This window comes from Anarhichas minor, unplaced genomic scaffold (genome assembly GCF_050575085.1).
Source record: "Anarhichas minor isolate MPS153535 unplaced genomic scaffold, ASM5057508v1 ptg000016l, whole genome shotgun sequence".
Taxonomy (NCBI): domain Eukaryota; kingdom Metazoa; phylum Chordata; class Actinopteri; order Perciformes; family Anarhichadidae; genus Anarhichas; species Anarhichas minor.
In genome coordinates, this window is record NW_027466462.1 from 3,806,910 (window position 1) to 3,829,238 (window position 22,329).

Consider the following 22,329-nt stretch of genomic DNA (forward strand, 5'->3'; position numbering starts at 1 on the left):
ATAAATTGAGACTCGTGAAATGTCCCCGTGTTTATTTGCAAAGTATTGGAGTTTTACAGAGATGCTACACAGTAGAGATCCGAGGGGACCCTGAATGTGACCATTGTAAACATTTGGTAATGTTACGAAAGCATTACGCTGCACAAACTGAAGACATGAATGCTGGCATTGTCAGACTAATACATCAATGTGAGGGTTCGGGCTGTCGCTTCTTTTGATTCAATGTTTCCAATTAATTTTCTCCTTTTACAAAAACACAAAAATAATTGGCAGAACAAACTATTTTGGCATTCGAAAACACTTTGATAAGTAAAATGATAACACTTCACATGTGGATCCTCCCCTTTTTTCCCCTCCAAAGGCGACACGTCATTTTGCAATACAACTCTTCAAATAAAAGATAAAAACACACTTGCTCCCGTGGTTGAACAGAAATCAGGCATGCAGACAATATATCGCATTTCACACTGCATGCTCACAACATATCCATCCATCTTGCATAATAGTTTTCCTTCACCTAAAGTATTGGCGTGTTCTTGTTCCCCCTGAAAGGCGACATTAAACAAGGCTGATGCATCCCTTTTTTTTTAAACCCAATATGACATCCATTTCAAACCATATTATAAAATTATTCTTTTGTCATATTTTGCGAAAAAACAGTCATGCATAATGATAAGCTAAAGAGGATTAAAATAAACGTAACTCAACACATTCTCTATGATACAGCGCGACACCGTCGTCTGCGCACCGCACGGCCCAGTGAAGCTTCGTGAGTGGACTCTTGATGCCGACGTGAAAGCAAAGTTTGGCATGAGATGTAAACAGAAAGTGCCCGGCAAGGCAAATAAAAGGCAGAGTAGAGATACATATTCCGCGTATTCTTTATGCGCTGAATGTGTGGCGTTCAAGAGCAAGCTCCACATCGACCACATCTGGCACCCAAGGCCGTGAAAGCCGACAGCAGGCTTCAAACCTTTACTGAGAAGAGCATTGATTGTCCTCAAGTACATTAACTCTTGGTGGACGCGCCCACAGGATTATTTTCGCTTATCAATGAATTGATTTCATCAAAAAATCTGTCAAAATGTATTATTTTTCCCCTCTGAGGATGAATGTAGCTATCCTTAGTGCTCATTATGTGTAAATCATAAATCATTAAGTAGAGTGATTGGTGATTGCTCATTTTCAAAACATACCACCAGTTCACCTAAAATGTCCCAGTTGACCTTAAAGGAGCAGTGTGCAGCATTTAGTGGGATCTATTGGCAGAAATGAAATATAACATTATTAAGTATGTTTTGTTTTTTAGTGTGCAATCGCCTGAAAATAGGAATTGTCGTGTTTTCGTCACCCTAGAATGAGCCGTTTATATCACTATTACGGAGTCGTCCGCCACATTGCTACGGAAGCCCAGAACGGACAAACCGAACACTGGCTCTAACCGTAGTTCTCCTAAATTCTTAACCCATTAATTTGCTTTCTTATTATACTAGGTTTGGTCCCCTACAACGACAGCTAAGATAACTTTAATGAAATTATACGGCCAGAACGATTTCTTTTTTGTTTTTTGCTGACTACAAAAATTGGGGACTTTATGTCTCCACCGACTGAAATTTTAAAAATAAGTTTATTTATGCCCCGAGGGTATCGCTGCCTCAAACAAATATTTGTATAGCTAAAAATTTTTTTTTAAATAAAACACTAAAAGACCGCCAGGCTACAAGAAGTGAGCGTCCCTCTGTTGGCAAAAGAAATTAAACACAAAGGATTGGCACATGTTTAAAATGTAGGCACCATATAGACAAGATTTACAGTCTTGTAGCATCAGAGGACCTCGGCGGCGAGAGGAAGGAACTGGCGGAGAAAGAAGGCACTTCTGAAACAACACATACTGGGCCTTGAGCTGCAGCGGGACTCAGTGCGACATTTACAGAGGGGTCCGCTCATCCCTAGGCAAACATGGTCAGGGTGATCCACTGTAGAACACAGAGAGCGCGGGAATTAGGGGGGGGAAGTGAAGTGGGAACAAATCGCATGCACAGAATGTAGTGGTGTGGTAGCATCTCTGCTCGTGTGTGGCCATACCTGATGGAAGTTGAGGGACATGAAACCGTCTTTATCCGTGTCCATGGTGTGGAAGGTTTCTGCAGAAACAAGAATTTCAACTTATGTTCTGTACTGTGCGTCATTCATTTGCAATTAGAAATGGTAATGTTTGATCCGACTTCTTTCCTGGTAAAGTAGGGTGACAACAAGTCTTCTTTTCTTTTTAACAAAACACCTGACGAGTGGGTGAACTGTTCCTTTGAAGACATTGAGGTTGCGCAGTAACGGGACTCACTGAACATGGTCTCCAGCCGGACCAGACAGGTGACAAAGTTGTCGAAGTCGACAGCCATGTCGGCCTCCGTGTAGCGCAGGATGATCAGCTGGAACAGTTGGTTGGTCAGCTTGAAACCTGAGGGGAGAGACGACAAACGGGACAATCAGACCACAAGTTTTACAAAACAGAAATCAAACATGTGAAAATGCTTCTGACTCTTGTGTTTGTCTTTCCCCGTCTCTTGTAATTGAAATGAGAAGGAACATTACCCGCAGATTCAAGAGCCATCCTCATCTCATAGGAGCTCATGGTGCCCGATTTGTCCAAGTCAAACTGCCTGAATATGGTCTGTCATGGCGACAGGAAGGCAGTACAAGCAAACAAGATGTCCTCATGTCAAAATAAACAACAGAATGACGCAAGTTCCACGAAGCAGAATCAATATTATTTTAGCCCGATTTTCAAATGTGACCCGTCTCACCAGGTAGCGTTTAACCTTTTCCCAGAGGACGTGGAACTCCGTCAGGCCCAACTTTCCGCTGCCGTCCGTCTGAGCCGAGAGGTTAAGGAGCAACAGTGACTTTCATCTGATCAACAACAACAAGCAGACAATTTCAAAGGGGAACTGATTTTACAAGTCTGTTTACAGGTCTTTGGGGAGTACATGTGTGAAGAATCATCTCTGCTTGAGGCCCCGAGGCTACGTCAGCTGCTACATCACAATGATTTAAAAGTGTAACGCTAAATCAGTGCTCTTTTATTATTATTATTGTAAAAATTATAATTGTTATTATATTTAATACATCATGTGTCATTATTGTTATTATTTTTTTTGAATTATTATCATCTTTAACATTACATATTTTTGCTCTTTTAATTAATGTTTAAGTTTTTATTATTTTTTTATTCCATTTTAAGGATACGTCCATGAGGCTTATCATACTGCGACAAGCTTCTTTCGTGAAGCCGTCCGTCTTCAGGTCTTTATCTGTTAGCGTGACAAGGTACGACAACAAGAGAGAAGAACAGAAAATGTAACACTCCATATTAAAAGCATTTAAAATACTTGTTAAACAAATTCCATAATTTTAGGAGCAAGCATGTAATTCCAGAGCGATTACAGCTGTTACACACGTTTGCTGATGATCCTGTTCAGTATGGTCTGCAGCTCTGTGAGGCTGATCTCCATGTCCTGTTGGCACAAACAGAGACGGTCAAATCATGTTAATATGACTGTGTGTGTGTGTGTCTGTGTGTGTGTGTGTACCATGAACCATTTCTCCAGCAGTGCTTACCGGCCCTGCCAGCTGTCTGAAGAGATTTTTGAAGGCGGCGTCGATCTGGCTCTCGTCCAGCTCGGTCTGAAACACAAACGGAAACATTTTTTCAGCACACGTTTGCTTTTATCTCCACACATCATTAGCGGTCCGGTCTTGAAGCCGTTTCATTCCCTCACCTCTACTGGAAGCTCTGCTGTAACGTCGTCATCGAGCTCCCTGACGTGGAAAGAACAAAGATTTAAAGTTACTTATTTTGTTCACTTTTATCATGAAGTATTTCTTTATGCATTTATGCAGTTTCTTTCTCTTTCTAATTTGTCTTTAACTGCTCATCCATCCAATTCATCCAAGAAAAGACATTACTACACTGTGCTTTTTGGTTTCGCAAGAATAGTAATGAAAATAGAATAATTGCTTATTTCCACTCAGTTTCTCCCCCAAACATCACACTCCGTTACAGCCACTCACTCTGAGTCGGCGGGCTTCTCGGAGAAAACTCTGAGGACAAAGTCGGCCTCTTTGTGCGCCTCGTAGGTGGAGGGGACGATGATGTATTCCCCTGCCGGCAGCCGCAACCGCGAGCTGACCTCCCTCAGGTTGATGAAGAGCTCCGAGCGAGCGCTGGAGCCGTGGGTGAGGAAGAAGTCTCTCTTCAGGTGGACGCCTGACCTGCCCGCAAACTGAGAGGGGAGAGAGAGAGTTCAGTAAATCCTTTAAAGGGGTTTGGTATTTTGGACATTTATTAACCTCAAATTGCCTCCTGGTTGTTCTTGAATCACAAAAGAAAAGAGGAAAAGAAGTAAAACTCATACCTCATCTGGAACCTGTAAAAGACAGAGAGAGAGAGAAAGAGAGAGAGATGAGATTATTGCCATGATATGTGTGATCAGAAACAACAAAAGACAGGAAAGAAACTAGAAAGTGAAGATTGTTCGGCTCTACAAAATAGAAGAAGAATCTGGGAATCCTGAAACTAGTTTTCCACTGCAGGACGTAGCTAAACAAAGGTGCTGATGTTGTTTCCACTTTTCTCTGCTCCCTTTGGAAAAACATACTGAAATTTCAGCGTCGCCCAAATGCAAGTTAATGTTTTATATTTTATCTGAAATGTCCTGCGTTGTCAAATGAACTGAAAACGCAAGGAAAGAATCAGGCAGCAAAGCCTCACAGGCTTCTTAAACATACACAGATTAAATGATGATAACTTGACTTCAAGATTACGTTTCACGAGTAGCGTTTGTTGGCCTGCAGCTCACCTCATAGAGGGCAAACCCGATGGTCTCCATGTCTTTGCCCTCGTGCCGCTTCTTCCTGCGGTCCTTCTGCATGAGGCCAACCAGGAAGCTGCATTCTGATTGGCCGGGAGTGTCCGGGTGCTGCAGCACAATCTTGAACTGAGGGTTCAGCCAAAAGGTTGCTGGGAAGAAGAATTGCAAACTTTCATTTGATATTCAGTAATCCATTGTTGAGATGGTGTTTTTCTTATCAGTAGTCCCTCCTTCTATACCTCCTTGTTTGTTTGTTTATTAAATGTTTTTATCCCCCAAACATTCCCAAAAGCATAAGGCGTATTCATTGTCTGGAAAAGAAAACGACACCCTTGTGTGATCCTTAAACTGGTTTGGTCTGAATTAATCTCCAAAATGAAATGAAAAGAAGATCCTCTATCGTGTATCATGCCTCCGTTTCTTTCCGCCCATCCATCTGCTCCCTCACAGTTCATACCTGGGAAGTTCCTGCAGCCTCCGGCAGTGCTGCCCCTCCTCCACTCTCCCTGATAGATCGAGGAGCTCCACATCTTCAGCTGGCTGTTCTCCAAGGCGTCGGCCGTGAGGTTGCAGAGCTCCAGGCGAGTGAACTCGCGCAGGAAGTCATTGTACGACATCCTGAAAGAGACGGAAATCGATGCACTTAGTTTGGACAAAGTTAGATTTTTCCATCGCGAAAGTGCAAGAGTTTGAACCCTGTTTGAAAAACGATGCCGACGGTTCAAACATACGCCGTCTGCCGCTGAGAGCATCCGTATATCAAACAGACGTTACAAAGGGAAGGAGAAGTCGGAGAAACATTCTAGTGTTAGAAGTGCGTTGTCTTTGGGGTGTCCGATCATATTTACAGCTTGGTTGGCTCATTGGTGTGATAGTGTGAGTTTGAGGGGGTTAGAAATAATTTCATGACATGTAAATGGAAGCAAATAGGCACAAAAGTTGGCAAATGTAACCGTTAAAAAGCTGATTTTCCGATGAGTAAGTAATGACGAGAGTCCACGGGCACAAGGAGACTCACCAGAATTCACCGTCGTCGCTGCGGTTTTGTAGCCGACCTCTGACGGAGCGATCCACACTGTCCCACTCTCTGGAGCTGAGGATTCCACAAAGAACAAACATCAACTACGGCAGCATGTTTTCTGTAAATTCACATACGATTCAGCAAAAAAATAACATCTTAATATTGCTTAACATCAGCTCACAGCAGTCTCTAGAATAACTGAAGTTAAGTTAGTTTTGTATCTTTACATTTTGTTCTCGCTGACATTCAACAGACGTTTCACGTCCATGAAACTATAAAAAGTACAAATCCCAATGTTGAGGATCCCCCCCCCGTTGGTTGGTCTTTCTGGGTTTAGAAGGGGTCGGTGGATATACGGCTTTGGCAATAAATTCATAAATATGTGTAAAAACTGTTTTTCAACCTATGAAGAGTATGAAGACATGAGATAAAAAGGACTATTTGATGCGGAAAACTAAATAATCGGAAACACAGTATCTGTTTGTCTCATTCACTGATAATAAATTGGGATATGCGTGTCCCCCCCCCCATCATGTGTTGCCATTTAACGTGAAAACTTCAGTGTAGTTAAGTGTGAAGTGAAGCCGTACTTGTCGCTCCAGGCTCCGGTCCACTCCACTTCCCCCCACGGGTTCCTGATGCGGACCAGCTTGGTCATATTCCCTCTGTACACCACCTGACGGCAACAAGGAAACGTTCACACTTCCTCGACAATCACGTTATGTTCTGACGTCTGCATCTATCTTGTGACAATGAAATTAGAGACGCAGCTTCTATAACTCTTTCAGTAAAAACGCAACATTGCAACTGCAACTAAAAGTGAACTTTAATACCGTGCCACAGCAGCTCGTCTTAATCTTTTAGTTCTGTATGTAACTTTAGTACGTTGTGATTTTATTCACTGTGTTGCTGCAAAAAAGTAACCACGCTGCCAGCGCTCACCTCGTCCACGCCGGTCAGAGAGTAGGCGTGGCCCTTCACCAGCTTCTTGAACGTGACCGCCTCCCTGTCCGTCGAGCTGGTGATCTGAGGACGAGAGTAAAGCGGAGGTTAGTGACGTCCGCCACGTCGGTCAGGAGGGTGGTGACGGAGACGGGGAGGAAGTTGTCTGCATAGTGCTGCTCCACATGTGACAGGGTTGGAGACATCTGCAATCACCGGCATAACGCGGCTCATTCATTAACATCAGCAAACATTATATGGCGAGAAATCCATTAGGGAGATGCCCGTCACTGGCTGATTGTTACGTGCCACGTGTTGTTGTTGTGCTCTCTCTGATTACACGCAGTGTCCTCCTGGGTGCCGCTCGTTACTAGAGGCCAGCTGCGCCCAATCAAAGATCGGAAGCGTGGTTAAAAGGAGAGGAGCTCCGGAAGGACAGCCTTCTTCCGGGTCCGAAGCCGCAACCAAGCCGAGAGAGTGGTGCCGTGGATCTCTCCGGTACAGCCGTGTGGGCTGGTGTCGCCATCGTGTTGGTGCGATTATCACTTTGAGTCGCCCTCTGACTATCAGAGGGTAGTTTTGTTTTGCCGCGGGCTTATCTCCAATAAACGATCTTTTGTTAAAACCCTTCGCAGTGCTCTCTCTCTCTTCCCCCGGGTAAAAATAACACCGTTACTCCCCGCATCCCTTAGATGCCTAAAAGGGGAACGTAACACTGATTTAAAGGGACACGCAATAACACAAACAAACTAGTCAATTAAATCTTTGTTCTGCGAGGTCAAATTTATGTTTTTGTCAATGGAGTCTGGTAGCTTCGAGTGGTGGTTTCTTACATTCACACCATTTTCTTTAATCAAAATTGTAACAAATGCAAACTAAAGGGTACATATTTCTATTAGGGATGCTCTGTCTTCTTATTTAAACCTTGTCACAGTAAGAATGAATGTTTCCTACGGCCTCTATATTTTACTGTTTCATCAGAAGCTCTTAGACTCTGTCGTCTTAAATCTTTGGTATTTGTCTTCTTTCATGTTTCCGTACAAAATGAGCTGAACAGGCAGTTCTTCCTCCCCAAACTCAGCAGCATTGATTACATGAAATGACCTTCAACGAGGCAGACACAAAGGGTTCAATCCCCTCAGTCTGTAAACACACAGTGTCCGGAGGATTATGTTGAATTTCTGCCAACTACCAACGCTTTAACCGCAAGCGTCCCAATCTTTACTGCCCTCTTCTGGTCACAGATCAAACTACCCACATTTTTCTCCCATTACAGCAGCCTTTTGCTCAAACTGCCCTATTTAAATTATCCTCAATTCACCCCCGCTCTGTGAGACTGAGAAGAGCTCTACAAGGGAAAAAATAAACAACAATTCTCTTTTCTTACAAACATTAAATATACTTTAAGAGACAGGCGCTAAAACGGAGCGTTTCGTACAGAAGGTGAATACAGGTATATAGAAACAAACAGTATGAGAAGAATTAGGTGTTTTTTTTAATGCTAAAGCATTGAAGCGCATTCTAGCAGAAACCTAAACTACAAATATGTATCTGAAAATGAGCATGATATGTCCTCTTTAATCAATGATAGATCAGTTATTAAAGTTGCATTAGGATTAATATTTGATGTGTGAGGTTTTAAAAAGTGAGTGGAATGTAGTATATACTATAAGTACTATATATGTAGTACTATATGGCGCACTGGGACTAAAAAAGGTCGACTTCAGCTTCAGACTCTCTATTCAACCTAAAGTTCCCACTACTGATTAACCTGTAAATCCTACAGAAGTTAAAGGAATAGTTTAACATTTTGGGTAAATGCTTATTTGCTTTTTTCCCCCAAAAGTAAGATGAGAAGATGGATAGCACTCTCATGTCTGTACGGTAGATATAACGCTAGCACAAGTAGCTTAGCTTAGCACAAAGACTGGTACCAGGGGGAAACAGCTAGCCTGGCACCTCTAAAGCTAAAGTAAAGGATGCATGGATGTGTCAGTACTGACGTCTATGGAGCAGCCCAGCAGGGATCCTCTGTCGATGGCCCTGCTGATGATGCTGTAGAGGTCGGGGGGGGCTTTCTTCAGCTCGAACATCTCCGTCACGCCGCCTGTAAAATCCTCGAAGCCCTCGCACGTGCTGCCTCCTGACAGGGCCTCATAACAGCCGTTCAGCCTGGGACACAACAAGAGATTAATGAAGGTTTGAATCCTTCAAAAGAGTATAAACATAAGTATTATGGAGTCAAATGTATGCACACTACCATAAATGAAGAAGTACCTACACTTAAGCAAATGTAACTGCATAAATCTTCCCTGTTCCAGCTGGGAAGCTTTCTTAACCTGTCACACACTTCCAGAAACAATGCTCCGCTTCACTTTTACAGCTAACCAGATTTACAACTTGAGACCACAGCTGTCAGCTGAAAACAGCTGCGGTGTCAAGTTGCCAAATAGCGCCGTCAGGGTTTCAAGTGTTTATCAGTCTTGTTCCTCACAGACTCTCCTACGTCCAGAAACTCTCCGGTCACAGGCGTCTTTGTACGAAATCCTCGCAAACAACTTAAGAGTCTTCAATAAGCCTCAACGTGTGATCCTCTGACTGAGACTGGAACCTGAGCGGACCCATGTTGAGGTCATGTTTATATCATGGTGGATTTAACATACATATGAGCCGCTAACTGGAATAAACTTGCAAGAACGTTCACTTTAGCCTCACAGCGCTCAACTGCTTTTGTTGGAGGATACATTGACCCGGGTTAATATTGCAATAAACGATATTATTGTCATCTTAAGACCTTTTTATGCCCCCGATATATAATGATAACATAATAATGCAAGTACACCCTTTTAAAGGGTACACGTGTAAACACAACGGGCAATATGGAGGTCATGTCCCGGTATGGTACAACAAGTCGACAACGTAAAGACGTCATTAATACGTCCTCAACGTCGACTCGGAGCACATTACGTGTTCATAATGTCGGCCGGTCTTACTTGGCGTAGGCCTTCTCCAGCAGCGCGCTCCAGAACTCGGTCCCCTCTGCCGAGTGGACGAACAGCAGCTTCCCGTCCTTCACCGGCAGCCGGTCATCGATCACCACCTCCACCCACTCGCCGAACTGCCAGAACTGCATGACAGACAGAAAAAAAAAAAAACACTGATACAACCTAAAGATACACAGCATGTCATGCACATCAACTAATAAGTGTAGAGGAGTAAAAAAAGTACAATAGTGGAGTAGAAGTAGAAAGTACCACAAAATGGAAAGTACCTTGGAATAATGTACGAGTACAAATCTGATCCGTCTGGCTTGTAAATGTTTTGCTCTCAAAATAGTGCTTGTAAATATTAAATGTATTTGATCACAGGTCAGTCGGCTCCGTCTTATTTCTGGTGCTGCCTACTTTATCGTGCAGCTGGCTGGATCTACTGACGCCTCACTCAGCTCAAACTTTCATTGGTTTGAAATATATAAAGTATCGTAGAAGGACAAAGACGAGTCAGATTATCACCTTTTATCAGGTGGCATTGAGGAGATATCTGAGCAATGCTGTAAGTCCAGCTTGCTTTTGTGTATCAACCCTGAATTAAATACAGAGACTAAAATAGCCAACATTTAACTCCAGCACCCGAACAGACCATTTAAACATCTCCAAACCAGTCCTGCAAGCAAATCATTGCTTAACAAGGCAAAGTAGCTGCACCGTGTTCCCCTGCTGTTCCTAACGGAAATCAATTCTTAGCACCGGAGAGCTTTCAGAGAACTTATATCCAGAAAAACAAACGAGAGAAGTCAAGACAAGTTTTGGTTTTGGGGGAAACTCCCTCTGCCGGTTTTGGAAAACGTCTTTTAAATTTCTCCGACAAGACGATGAATCAGGGGACAAAACGAGGCTTTCAGTGCCGCAGGTGAACTGAGGTCACTGACAGCAAGGTGAGGTTCTCTGAGAGGTTTTCAGAGGAGAAGAAAAGCTTTCTGAATTATTTTCCCACATTAGGCCTTAACATGTGGCTGTGTGCCTGCTGGCCAGCAGGGAGCACAAGAGACCTAACATATGGTATATACTGTAAATAAATATCTATTGCTCTGTTACATCATTGATAAAAGCATCTGAAGCTTCTTTTTTCAGAAGTAACACTTGAAGCAAAGCATTTGACGGTTTTTGAACAATCATACAAAGTCTATGTTGTAATAATCTACTCTGTGCTGTCCAGACTTATCTTGTGCCTGATGTTCTGGCATCGAGGTGTGAGTTACATTCTGGAAATGTCACAAGGCTTCAAATAGACGTCTCCTTGAGACAACACCTACATTTCACAATACATCTTTTGCACTTCGCCGCTGCTTAAGGTGTGTTTTTCGCCGTTGGCTGTTTATGTAGCTTTTTCTGACATGTTGAGAGAGTTTGTGCAACGAACAGCGAACAGGTCGACTCATACAGAAGACCTCGAGGCAGTAATGCAATAAACCTCATGCAAAAGAAGAGAACAGTGTTGTTAGGGAAATATGTCTCTGTCAAAGTGATTACGTTTGAAGAAAAGAAAAAGAGGGGGAAGGAAGTTGCAGGGTTGTCATGAAAAAAAAAAGCAAATCAAAAGCCGCAGCTGGAGCGTGCATGCATGCGTGTATGTGTGAATTTACAGATTGCACTTCATGTCAGCATGCGTGTGCGTACAGACGGGAAGATGGACGGATGAATGGAGGAATTCTGCATGCTCTGCAGAGCTGAATCCACCTCTGGGAGGAGCTGTGTCACCAAACGGCAGACTGAAGACAACACACACACACGCACACGCTTGCCTCTGGCACACGCAACTTCCTCATTTTACTCTATCACACATACACCGCTGAGTGTTTATCTCACAGCAATGTGGCAGTAACACTCGGCCTCACTGAGGGAAACAAACACCTCTGGCATGACTTAAAGGGGACTCATCATGCTCATTTTCATGTCCATACTTGTACGTATCTTTGGGATCTACTTGAACAGGTTTACACGATTCAATGTTCAAAAAACACATTATTTTTTCCCACACTGTCTGTCTGAATATACTTGTATTCACCCTTTGTTTTAGCGCCTGTCTCTTTAAGTCCCGCCCCCCAACAACGCCCAGTCTGCTCGGATTGGCTTGCAAGAAAAATATGGTGCACCTCTTCAAAGGGTAGTTGTCAAACCGTGGGCTGTATATTCCAATGAGGCTGGATGTGTGGAGGCTTATTGAATCACATGTTTTCTGATCAAAGCAGCTCACAAACAAAACCACAACTGGGTTGTCTTTCATGTCCCCTTTAAAGCGTGAGAAATCCTCAACACAATTCAACAGTCTTTCTGTGTGAAACGCCTGCTATAATAAGAATATGATGAAAGATTCTGCCCCAGTTAAGGTTCATTCGTTTCCAACTGAGACGGCCGAGATTGCCTATTTTATAATTTATTCTCCCTCCCTTTGTTTGCCTGCCTCACTCGCACAGACTCCCTCCTTCTCTGTCCTACTTCAATTAAGACTCTCGCTGCACTGCACTCATAATTACATTTTTGGGATGACTCATCCAGGTCTGGGTAATTTTTCCAGAGGCTTAGAGGATCAGAGCTGATACAAAAGTTGGAAATCCCTGGAAGACTCGAACGCACACAAAAAGGGGATTGGAAACAGGCCCGGGCAAGAAAAGAAAAATGAGAAACTGCAAGTAATGGAAAAGCGCAGGCATGAAAACATTTATTGGCTGCAATACAAATGACGAAAGAACAACAACAGAGAACATGCAGGCATGATAGAAAAAGAGGGCGATGAACGTAGAGCAGCCTTATGTATATCCAAGAGCCACTTCATGCATGTACGTTCAACACATGCATGCATTTACAAGCCCTTCAGAGCAAATGAAAGTATTATCTCCACTCGCTCTAGCAGAGAGGAGAACAAGTACGCCTATAGCCGTAGAGAATGAAGACAGTCTCTGGAAATAATCAGTGAAGAAAACGGGTCAAATATAATAGTCATTGAGTCAGCAGCCCCCACTGTGTGTGTGTGTGTGTGTGTGTGTGTGTGTGTGTGTGTGTGTGATGGGATTCATTGATCCTCCGACACCAGATGACTCAGCGCGGCAGCCTCCGGAGCTCTCAAGAAAACTGGGAAATCACCAAGACAGATGCTCCAGTTCTTGTCTTCAGGGTCAATGAATGGACTTCCCTACTATGCTATAGACTAACTTGTATCTGTGTGTGTGTGTGTGTGTCATGTTTTACATTGTAGGCCCGTTTCTACACATGTTCACACGCGTTTTTGATGTGCGGGAGCTTCCCCTCTGTTCCTCGGGTCGCTTCCTTGTTCCCTCTCTCCCTTGTTAACACTTGGCAGGCGAACAGTCGGGTCGGCAAAAACCCCCCCGCACTGCATCAAAGAGGGAAGCCGAGCCGGCTCGACGAGCTCTGTGACACAGCAGGTTGGGATGGCGTAAAAGTAACATTTGCACTAAAGAATATCATAAATATATTAATATTAAATATTCTTTTTTTTACATTTCACACTATAGCAAAGAGCTGGCCATCACTACAGGCAAAAATAGTTATTTCTACATGATATATAATCAATAATTTAGCATTCAAATACATTAAGGATCGGCTATAATATATTGCAAATTTAGTTGCGTGCACATCCACAAACCCTCAGTGGGACTACTTCCCTCTTGCAGACCTGTGCCGTTTATGATTGGAGTGCGCGGGTGTTTTTCTGTTGAATTTATTTGGGTTGTAAAATATACCACATTCAAATCGAGCTTCACGTAAATATAAAACCACTGCCGCGAGGTTTTCCCTGTCTCATAATGCACTGAATGCATGTGTTGTTCACCTGCTCACTGACTGCAGCATACACGGGCTACTGTTGGGCCTGTGCTTTGTTATGTATGTGTGTGTGTGTGTGTGTGTCTGGAGTATTTTGTGTACGAAGCAAAGTTCAGCTGATAAGGCCCGGCTCGCACCACAGAGACGAAATAAATACAACACATGTTTTAAATGTAAGACACAAGGCAGCAGGACTGGTCCCTCAGGCAGGAGAGGTGATACTCGGCTACATTAGACACATCAGGGATCGGTTGTCAACAGTAGTTGTGTCCTCAGACGTGACTGAAATTAAATGTCGCCTTCTATGTGCTGATAAAGACATGGAAAAACTCAGTTTTGACGGTGACTCAAACCCTCCCGAAGGTTAAGTTTATAGACCGACTGACTTGACTGGGTGTGGATCTGAGAGGTCAGTTATCTCGGGTGACTCAGTGAGGTTTAACAAATCAGGAGATTATTGTTTTGACTGCTTATTCTTGCTGGGAAATCCTGGGGAGAGGCAGAATAATGAAAAGAAACTCTTCACTCACTCACTGGTTCAGCATATTAAAAACCACTGAGCAGGGAACTTCATATCAGGACTACAACCAAGTCGTTCACAGCAGCAGCGTTTCTGCTTCAAAGAAAACTCTCAGCCGAACGTGATAACGGTTCGCTCGTAGCGGATCGGTGCGATGTGGAACACGGCTACGTGGTGCAAAGATGCAACAAAATAAGCTTTTGAACCAAAACGAAAACAAACTATCTTTTTCGATTTCACTCACACCGTTTGCACAAACGGTGGTGCACCTAACAGGAAATGACACAACAGCAGAAACGCACCACAGGAAGTGAGCTGGCACATACGTTCTGGAACCCAAATCCAAAAGTCTCGACTTCCCCACAATAGCAGTCAGTCCTCAGTTGAGGGTTTGATAAGAATATAGTATTATTATGAATAGGGTTATTCTACTTTGCATGACATCTATCTCTGCTATACTAAAAGCAGCAGACCCTGCGATATGTTAGCAATACGTTGCAGAAACTGCCAAAATGAGACAATGGGCCCCCGGGCACAGACATGCAAAAGGCCCCTGGTGGCCCAGTGCCCAAGCAGACATGAGGTTATGACAGAAGTCTATGAGGGTTCAGTTGGCTGAGTGCGAGAGCGGTCAGCTGTGTTCTCTCCTTACACACGTATGTGTGTAAATGCAGGACGTGAAGCTGTTGTTACCTGGAAGTGAAAGATGCCAGCATAGCCCAGCTGGAAGCCCTGTCCGTGAGGAACCACTCGGTGGAGGAGGTTTTCGTTTAAGGTCAGCGAGGCGATGGCTGCCAGCAGCCAGCAGTCCCCTGAGGACACACACACGCACACAGTTTTAGTACCCGGGATCAGCCCTGAATGCCAACATCTACCATACTATATTTGAATGACAAATGACAGCAGGATATTTATGTGAAACAGGTGTTTAGAAGAGAATCCTAACTACATTCTAACTCATTCATGCTGCTGAGAGAAAGTTTGAATGCACTTTGAGGCTCAGGGAGAAAGAAACTCATTAAAACTTCCCCATTAACAGCCGAGTAAAGACAAGAGACCTGAGCTATGTTTGAACAAGCTTTTGCCCGCCGGGAAAATGGGAGAGGCCCTTGTTCCACTGGACTTCAGAGAGGGTGTGAAACTACCACGGCTCCACATTAAGTCACCGATGTCGTTAGTGGGAATCACACTGTGGGTTTCGAGCCACAGCTTCTGTTATGATGCACTGTGTCGCAAAAGTTTCTCGGTTAGAGTTCAGGAACGCTCTGACTGAGATCTTGGTTTTACTCATGCAGGCAAGGTTGTGACTCTTCTTGAAACGGTCTGTTTCATTACAATGAGTGCTTCCTCTCTTGATGCTGGTTAACGACACACAGTAATAATCATAAAAAGAAAGCACAGGGCGTTTCACTTTTATGTCAACATATATATATAATCGTATCCATCATATAATCCACAAGCAGCCCCTGATAGCAGCCGGTGTGTCGTCTAACAGATAAAGACGTCTCCTTCGTGGTGCATTCGGGCTGTAAAACAAAGCGAAGCATCGTGTCTTCTAGCTCAACAGCTTTGGGGTTGTTGTTTTGCAATCCAGCTGCTCCTGAGGGAGTGAGGGGGCGGACCGGGTAAAGAATTGCATTCGGCGGCGGCGGAAGTTGCTTCTTGCGCTGCCAGAGCCACTCGGAACAGAGGCAGGGTGGCCTTGTTTACAGATGTGAGGCAGAGACACAAAGCATGAATTATAGCTGGAGCTCTGTGTCGAGCAGGAAACATCTCTGGCAATTTAACCGACTGTTAGCGGTCCGTCTCCATCGGTCACTCGTGACCTCGTTCGGTTTGCTCTGTTTGGTAGCTGATTTAGCGTTTTCAGCCTCTGTTGCTTCACTTTTCTAAACATCTGTCAAGTCCCCATACTGCATGGTAGGGCAATTAGAAATGGCCAGAGTGCTCCTTTAATTTCACCTCACGCTGTTGAGGAAGACAACTTGTCAAAAGGTTGTATCAGAAGGAATTATGGTGTGGTGTTTGGTGCCTATAATAAACATATTATGAAGGAGTAAAAATTACAATACAAATATGAAAAACACTATAAAAAAGTATGTAGAATATTAAATGAGAGAGCTGTACATTTTTGTGCAGGATGTGTAAAAACATCAAAGAGGGGATTTGTAAATGTTGACAGTATGAAGTATTAACAGAATGTGTGCAATGTGCAGAGACACTAGCCCAAAAGCTGTGAAGACGTTAATGTAACATCATAGTATCACTTCATATTTTAAACTTGTGTCAGTCGGATAATAGTTCCTCGTTTCATTAAGGGAATATCATATTTTATTCTGGGGGATTATGTTGCCTGTGGTTCTGGAGGGAGATGAAAGCTTCACTTATTCATGTCCTACATCCAGACTTGGGATTAGAACCTGGCAAGCCTCCAGTCAATCACCTGTTTATTTTGGCTTCTTTCTACTTTGTCTTTCTACCAGATTTCTCTCCTCTCCTGTCCTCTACTAGCTGAATCATGCCGCAGTAGTGAAACAGATGGGAACTCTCTTACCCAGAGCTCCCTGACAGATGTCTGTGCGAGTAGCTCCATCTACGATGAACTCGGGGCGCTTGCAAAACTCCTGTAAAGTGGAGAAAACACAAACAAACACATTATTTACAGTATGTTACATTTTCTGTCTTTCTCGTGCTGAGTGGGTCGACTATAGGGCCTAATCCATAGAAAGTACACAATGCAGGCTTTATTCAGGTTTCAACAAGTCAAAGTGCTTTTGAAAAACCTCCACAGTGCCATTAGAATTACAATGATGGGGTTTCATTGAAAGACCTGAAGCAGGGACGAAGCAGCGAGCATCTGCAAAGCTGGCATCTCATTTAGATTTTCCTCAAAAGTGAAAATAAGAGATTATGGTTTGAGAAGCGATCACTGCAGTTGTAGCGACAGTGGGGAGCATGATATTCATATCCCCAAAAAGCTGGTCACTTTTGGTTTTGCTTCCGTTTGACGCTTGCGCAGAAATCTGGCCACCCGACATCAAAACGTCTGAGATGTCATCGTTGTCGGTCAAGAAAAAGCTCCTAAAACCACAACGTCTCACGTATTTTCCTGCTTTGTAAACCGTCTTCGTCTCAGCATGCTGAGCGTGAGAAACCCCACACAACACACGAAGCTATAAAAAGAAATATTCCATTTATTCTTGTGCCCCACACACACACACACACACACACACACACACACACCATCAGGCACATGGTTGAATTCACATACACAGATTTGAACTCTCTCCTTCGGGTTCACACAGAGCACAGATTTTCTGGGGGGGGAATGAGAACACCACCAACCCTCTTATCCTGATGCAAAGGATACATATTACAGATCCCCTCGGTGCAGGCGAGGCGCATGCATTATACAACGTCAGACTTTTTTTGGGGAGAAAACGAGACCCCGGGAAGCATTAGAGCACACGGCGGCTCCCACACACTCAAAAGACACTCTGAGACACTTGCAAACTCCCGACTGGTGTTGCGGCAACATTAAGACGATATCAACCAATCACTCCTGAGAGAAAGTTTAGTTGCCAAGCAACAGATGAAATTAAAGTCTGTGAGGAAATGTTGCGTCGGTTAAAAAAATATTACAGCAGGTAATAAAATAAAGAATGGATATTCAGTCATTATGTGCTCACTCCTGGAGTCATCAGTCAACGTCTGATGGACATCAAAGCTCTCTCCAAAACTCGTCCAGTTAAAGGACATCTGTATGTTTTTGCACGTGTAAAAGCAAACTAAAAAGGAAACAAAGATATGTAAATGTTGGGAAATAAATCCCATACATTTCATAGCTTCTTGCATTAAAAAGGTTGTCGTTTCCAACAGCACTTGAACACACCAACAGGCGGTGGATGTGTGACCAGACAAAGAAAATGTAACTTTGACATAGAATAACTAAATTGTTTTGATGGAAGTGTTTTATATTTATATATTTGCACATGCAGCTAGCTGGAAAATGCATGTTATTTAATCTCAAAATAGGAATTGTTCTTTGCAAAAAGCTCTTAAATGTTAAGTATGTTTCAAGTGTACATGTGATTAGTAATTAATAGGTTAAACAAACAATAAAAATGGTCCCTTGGCCAGAGTATATGTTTGTTTTGTATCTGTAGTTTGAGTATTCACCAGATTATCTCTGATATTTCCATGCATGTCATGCTTTGACAGAACTATACACACTACTGCAGGGTGTATTAAGCATGATCTTTTGGAGATTTAAAGGCACAGCCCTGTAAAGTTGATGTCAATAATCTGTGAGAACATCACTATGTCTGATGGTCCTGCAAACTTTGATGCGGATTTCGGGATGAACATTTACAATGATTGTAACAATGATTGTTTTGTAGATTCAAAAGTCTGAGTCAACAACACCCCCCCCCCCTCCCTTTCTCACCGTGGGCCTCATCCAGCGGACTCCGGAGGTCTTGGAGGACTTCGGGCCGAGCTCGTTGAATCCCAGAGACGACGCGGAGCAAGAGAACAAGTTATCCTCAAACATCTTCCGACCCTGGAGGCACTGGGCCTTCAGATTCTCGTAGTCCTGACCCAGAAACTTCACCGCCTTGTGAACCTGTCCCAGGCCTTCGTCGCGATCCCACTGGCTCCTCAGCTTGGCGGCCATGCCCGTCGCATAAATGTGCTCCTCCATCCTGAGCTCGGGGAGTACACCGCAGGGTCAGCTGTCACTCTCTGTTTGTATGTGCGGAACTACAATAAGATGTTACGGTGCGTCAGTAATTAATGAGGCAACTGTGACCTGCTCTAGCTACAGTTTGGATTGAAAGCGCTGCAGCAGAGCTGATGTAAATCTGCTATAAAAGGTGGTAATGGCTTCAAGGCTGAATCATATATCAGAATAAAACATCAGTGGCCATTAGGAAGCTATAAAACATTGACCGGCCCACTGCTTGATTGCGGTACTTGTGGTCGTGCTGTAGCTGGATGCTTCAAAATGCAATAACAATCACAAGTGGAGGGGGGCTCGTAATGCAGAAGCTTCACGGGCTCTGGAGAGAGAGACGTCCTCCTCAGATGTTGTCCCAGTGAGCACCAATCACAGTTTGTTGCTATCCGGGGTTTTTTTTAAGTCCTTCCTTCTCCCACCAGCAGGTAAGCCCTAAAAGAAAAAAAGTTGAAATGAGATCCTCGAGAGTATGCAGAGATGAAATCCCACATAGCTCTATACATACCTGTGCATGCAACACAGACAAAAGCAGCACCTATACACGCTCTGTACATACATTCAGGGTTTAGACAGGCAAATGTGCCCTGCCCATTTCTTTTCAGTCGACCACACACACACTCACACACACGCATAGCAGAGGGATTAGTCACAAAGGGCTCATCCGGGCTACTTCTACCGTGTGGCTGCAGTGAATGTGTTCACAGTGTCAGTCAGACATGTTTCTAAGTTGATGTTTAATCCAACGAGGTGTATTAACAAAGTGGTGTGTGTGTGTGTGGGGGGGGGGGGGGGGGGGGATTTATTGTGCAAAGTGCTAACAGAGGGTGTGGTTTTTGTGTGAATCTTGATGCACAATGAAGGCAGCGCGAGGCCCAGAACAAGCAAATGCTCTCTCCGACTCTTCAATGAAGCAGAGACAGGGACGAGGAAGTGTAAACTGCCGTTAGTGCCACCGAAGCTCTTGACAGAACTGGAGCTTCTGACACGGTTCATCTCAGTTCGCTCCGTCTTGCTTTGCTTCTTTCCCGTCTCTTCACTTTTCTTCCAACAGAGAAATAGATGGTTTATTATATATTATATATCTTTCTGTTTCAAGGCTCGGCTGTCGAGAGTTTGGCTCTCGTTCGCTCTGAGGAACTCCAGTTTCCACGGCTCACTGTGAACCACACCTATTGCAAACATCCCAGCTCACGGACTGAACAATGTTCCTGCTGACAGAGCCACAGAACAGAGCACGTGTCAACATCAAGTTTACAGACTGTGAAGAATCATTTTGTTGTGTTAAATTAAAAATTCAACCCTTTCACTACAAATTCTGATACTGCTGCTGCTATCAAGGGATGTACTACAACTACTTATACCACACTAGCAGATAACTACAACTATACTGTTTTTATATACAGCATATATTAATGCTAAGAGGCTACTACAGCACTGCTAGCTGCCAAAAATACCAAATTGATACCTGTAAGTCACTGTAAATGGCAATTTCCCCCCCTTTTTAAGATACTTTAATACCAGTTAATAAAGAAAATATAATGTCAAAGTAGGTTGGCTACTGTAGGAAACAACTAATTATACTATATTCCTCTAACAACACAACCATTTGGTGGTTTTCATCTCTGCTGCGTGTTATCGGGGCGCACTCTGCCCAACGTGAGTTCAATCTGGCTGTAATGAATATTTAATTTCCCCTCACATGTGAAATACACTTACATACCACCACCACCACCACCAACCCCCTACCCCCCCTTACACACGCACACACACACACACACACACACACGAATATATCCTCCACCTCAGTGCAGGTAGTGAAAACCAATAAGAAATGACAAGCAATAGACTGCATGTCCAGACACACAAAGGAAAGCCACCACACGTTTTCACCAGCGGCCACAGTCCAACAACACAGAGCTGAATCACAACACGGGAAAAAAAACTCTGCTGGAGCTAATTTGACTATATTAGGGAAATAATATGCTTGCACCCAAAACATAACATATTGTGTCTATGTGCACATGCATCAGCATGCTATTTCCTCTTTCTCATAGCTGTTATTGTACAATTTGAGACAAGATATGCAGCTGTGAACTGAAAAGTATACCAGATATGGGGACACAGGCGTCACACAAGGATTTTGAAAACCAACCCAAACGTCAGTGCAGTCTGTGTCACTACTGCTTTTCTGCTGATGTGTGTCTGAGTCTCGTGTGCCAGTGGTTCGCAGCAGTCTGCCTAAATACGCACTGCCTGAAAGTAAGTAATGCCTGCGGTGGGTGTGTGGGGGTCCATGTTTGTGCAGTGAGTAAGCATTCTGACCTGCCTCTGGTGCATTTCTGCACACGGGTTCATATTCCAAACACTGTGAAATGAAATATCCAAAAGAGAAAAATAGACCTGCAGAGGAACTAGACACACACGCACTGTGTCTGATAAGGAGAATGAATGCAGACTCTTGGGAGTGATCTTCATCAAAGTAGGATGTAGGAAATTGGCTTCACACTCACTTAAAAACAAGCTGCTCCATATAGATAAGACTTAATGCACCATTCTACTGTGAGTGGTTGATTATTACAGTGGATATCACGTGTATTTTAAGGCTGTCCTCGTGCATGGCTCACACAAATAAGCATGCAGTCCTTGGTGGTGAGTGTGGTCCCTGAGAGGAGATCCAGTGTCCAGCTGTCAGGACTGCAACTTTTAGATTGAGTTTACGCGCAAGTAATCGGGCAGATTTCATGGTGTGTTTTTTATGGTGTCGCGAAAGTTGTAAAAGCGAAAGCGAGGAGTTTGCTCTACGTGATTGGTTACAGTTTTCACAACACGACTTACAAACTTACAAAATCTTCTCGTGAAAAAAAAAGACAGAAAAAAAAGTTCGGGCTCGGACGTCAAAGGCATTTTTAGATATATGCATCTGGCTGTAGCGCGACGCAAACTGCAGACGCACAGTGAAACCAGTGTTATTGAAGGGATTGTATATTTACCTTGCCGGATGTTTTCCTATAGAAGGCAGTTTATTTAGACATTCAATATCCAGCTTAGCTTTCCTTCCATGTTTGTTGAAGGTCCAACCCCTCCCCTGCTCTCTCTACCAGCGCGTATTATTTAGAACCAAACGCCCTGCTGCCTGTTCTCTGAACAGGATTTAATGTGCACCCTTCACACTGCGTCTGCGCAATATCCGCTAGTCATAAAAGCCCACACTGGAAGGGAGGGCTTTATACACTCTGGGCTTTCGTGCACTGTAGTTTTTTTGGCACAGATCACACAGTGCCAGATAGAGAAGTTCAATCTTTTTGGGGTGGATTTATATGACCTGTAGGGACCTTTTATGACTTATTGTGCATTATTATTGGAGTTAATGCAATGTAGCCTTGCCCTTTTTAGTG

The 22,329-nt window shown here is 43.7% G+C and overlaps 2 protein-coding genes across 4 annotated transcripts in view; one reads left to right on the forward strand and one right to left on the reverse strand.

Moving 5' to 3' along the window:
- On the reverse strand, window positions 1–22,100 carry capn1 (calpain 1). Of its 2 annotated transcripts, none has more exons than XM_076092545.1 (22): window positions 21,925–22,100; window positions 18,644–19,366; window positions 16,751–16,820; window positions 14,890–15,008; window positions 9,828–9,961; window positions 8,838–9,006; window positions 6,835–6,918; window positions 6,483–6,568; window positions 5,890–5,964; window positions 5,329–5,489; window positions 4,860–5,020; window positions 4,416–4,427; window positions 4,072–4,283; window positions 3,780–3,819; window positions 3,619–3,684; window positions 3,458–3,515; window positions 3,247–3,311; window positions 2,805–2,873; window positions 2,593–2,671; window positions 2,342–2,458; window positions 2,086–2,144; window positions 1–1,976 (listed from the first exon to the last, which is right to left on the reverse strand). In XM_076092545.1, exons 2-22 carry the CDS (start codon window positions 18,896–18,898, stop codon window positions 1,950–1,952), a joined length of 2,118 nt encoding a protein of 705 aa, XP_075948660.1. In that variant the 5' UTR covers window positions 18,899–19,366; window positions 21,925–22,100; the 3' UTR covers window positions 1–1,949. The 2 variants fall into 2 exon arrangements, with proteins under 2 accessions (XP_075948660.1, XP_075948661.1); XM_076092546.1 differs by lacking the exon at window positions 21,925–22,100 and adding an exon at window positions 21,257–21,397.
- Window positions 21,551–22,329, forward strand: part of sf3b2 (splicing factor 3b, subunit 2) — an 11,572-nt gene continuing 10,793 nt past the window's right edge. The window contains exon 1 of one of the 2 annotated variants that reach the window (XM_076092538.1): window positions 21,551–21,678. The gene's annotated coding sequence lies outside the window, so the exon portion shown is untranslated. The remainder of the gene's footprint in view (window positions 21,679–22,329) is intronic. The other variant, XM_076092544.1, reaches the window with a different exon arrangement.

Coding starts and splice junctions, on each gene's coding strand:
- capn1 (XM_076092545.1), bottom strand. CDS start 18,898: ATGGAGGAGCACATTTATGCGACGGGCATGGCCGCCAAGCTGAGGAGC. Junction 6,569..6,834: donor CTCTGACCGGCGTGGACGAG/GTGAGCGCTGGC, acceptor TGTTGCCGTCAG/GTGGTGTACAGAGGGAATAT. Junction 2,145..2,341: donor CCGGCTGGAGACCATGTTCA/GTGAGTCCCGTT, acceptor TTGTTTCTGCAG/AAACCTTCCACACCATGGAC.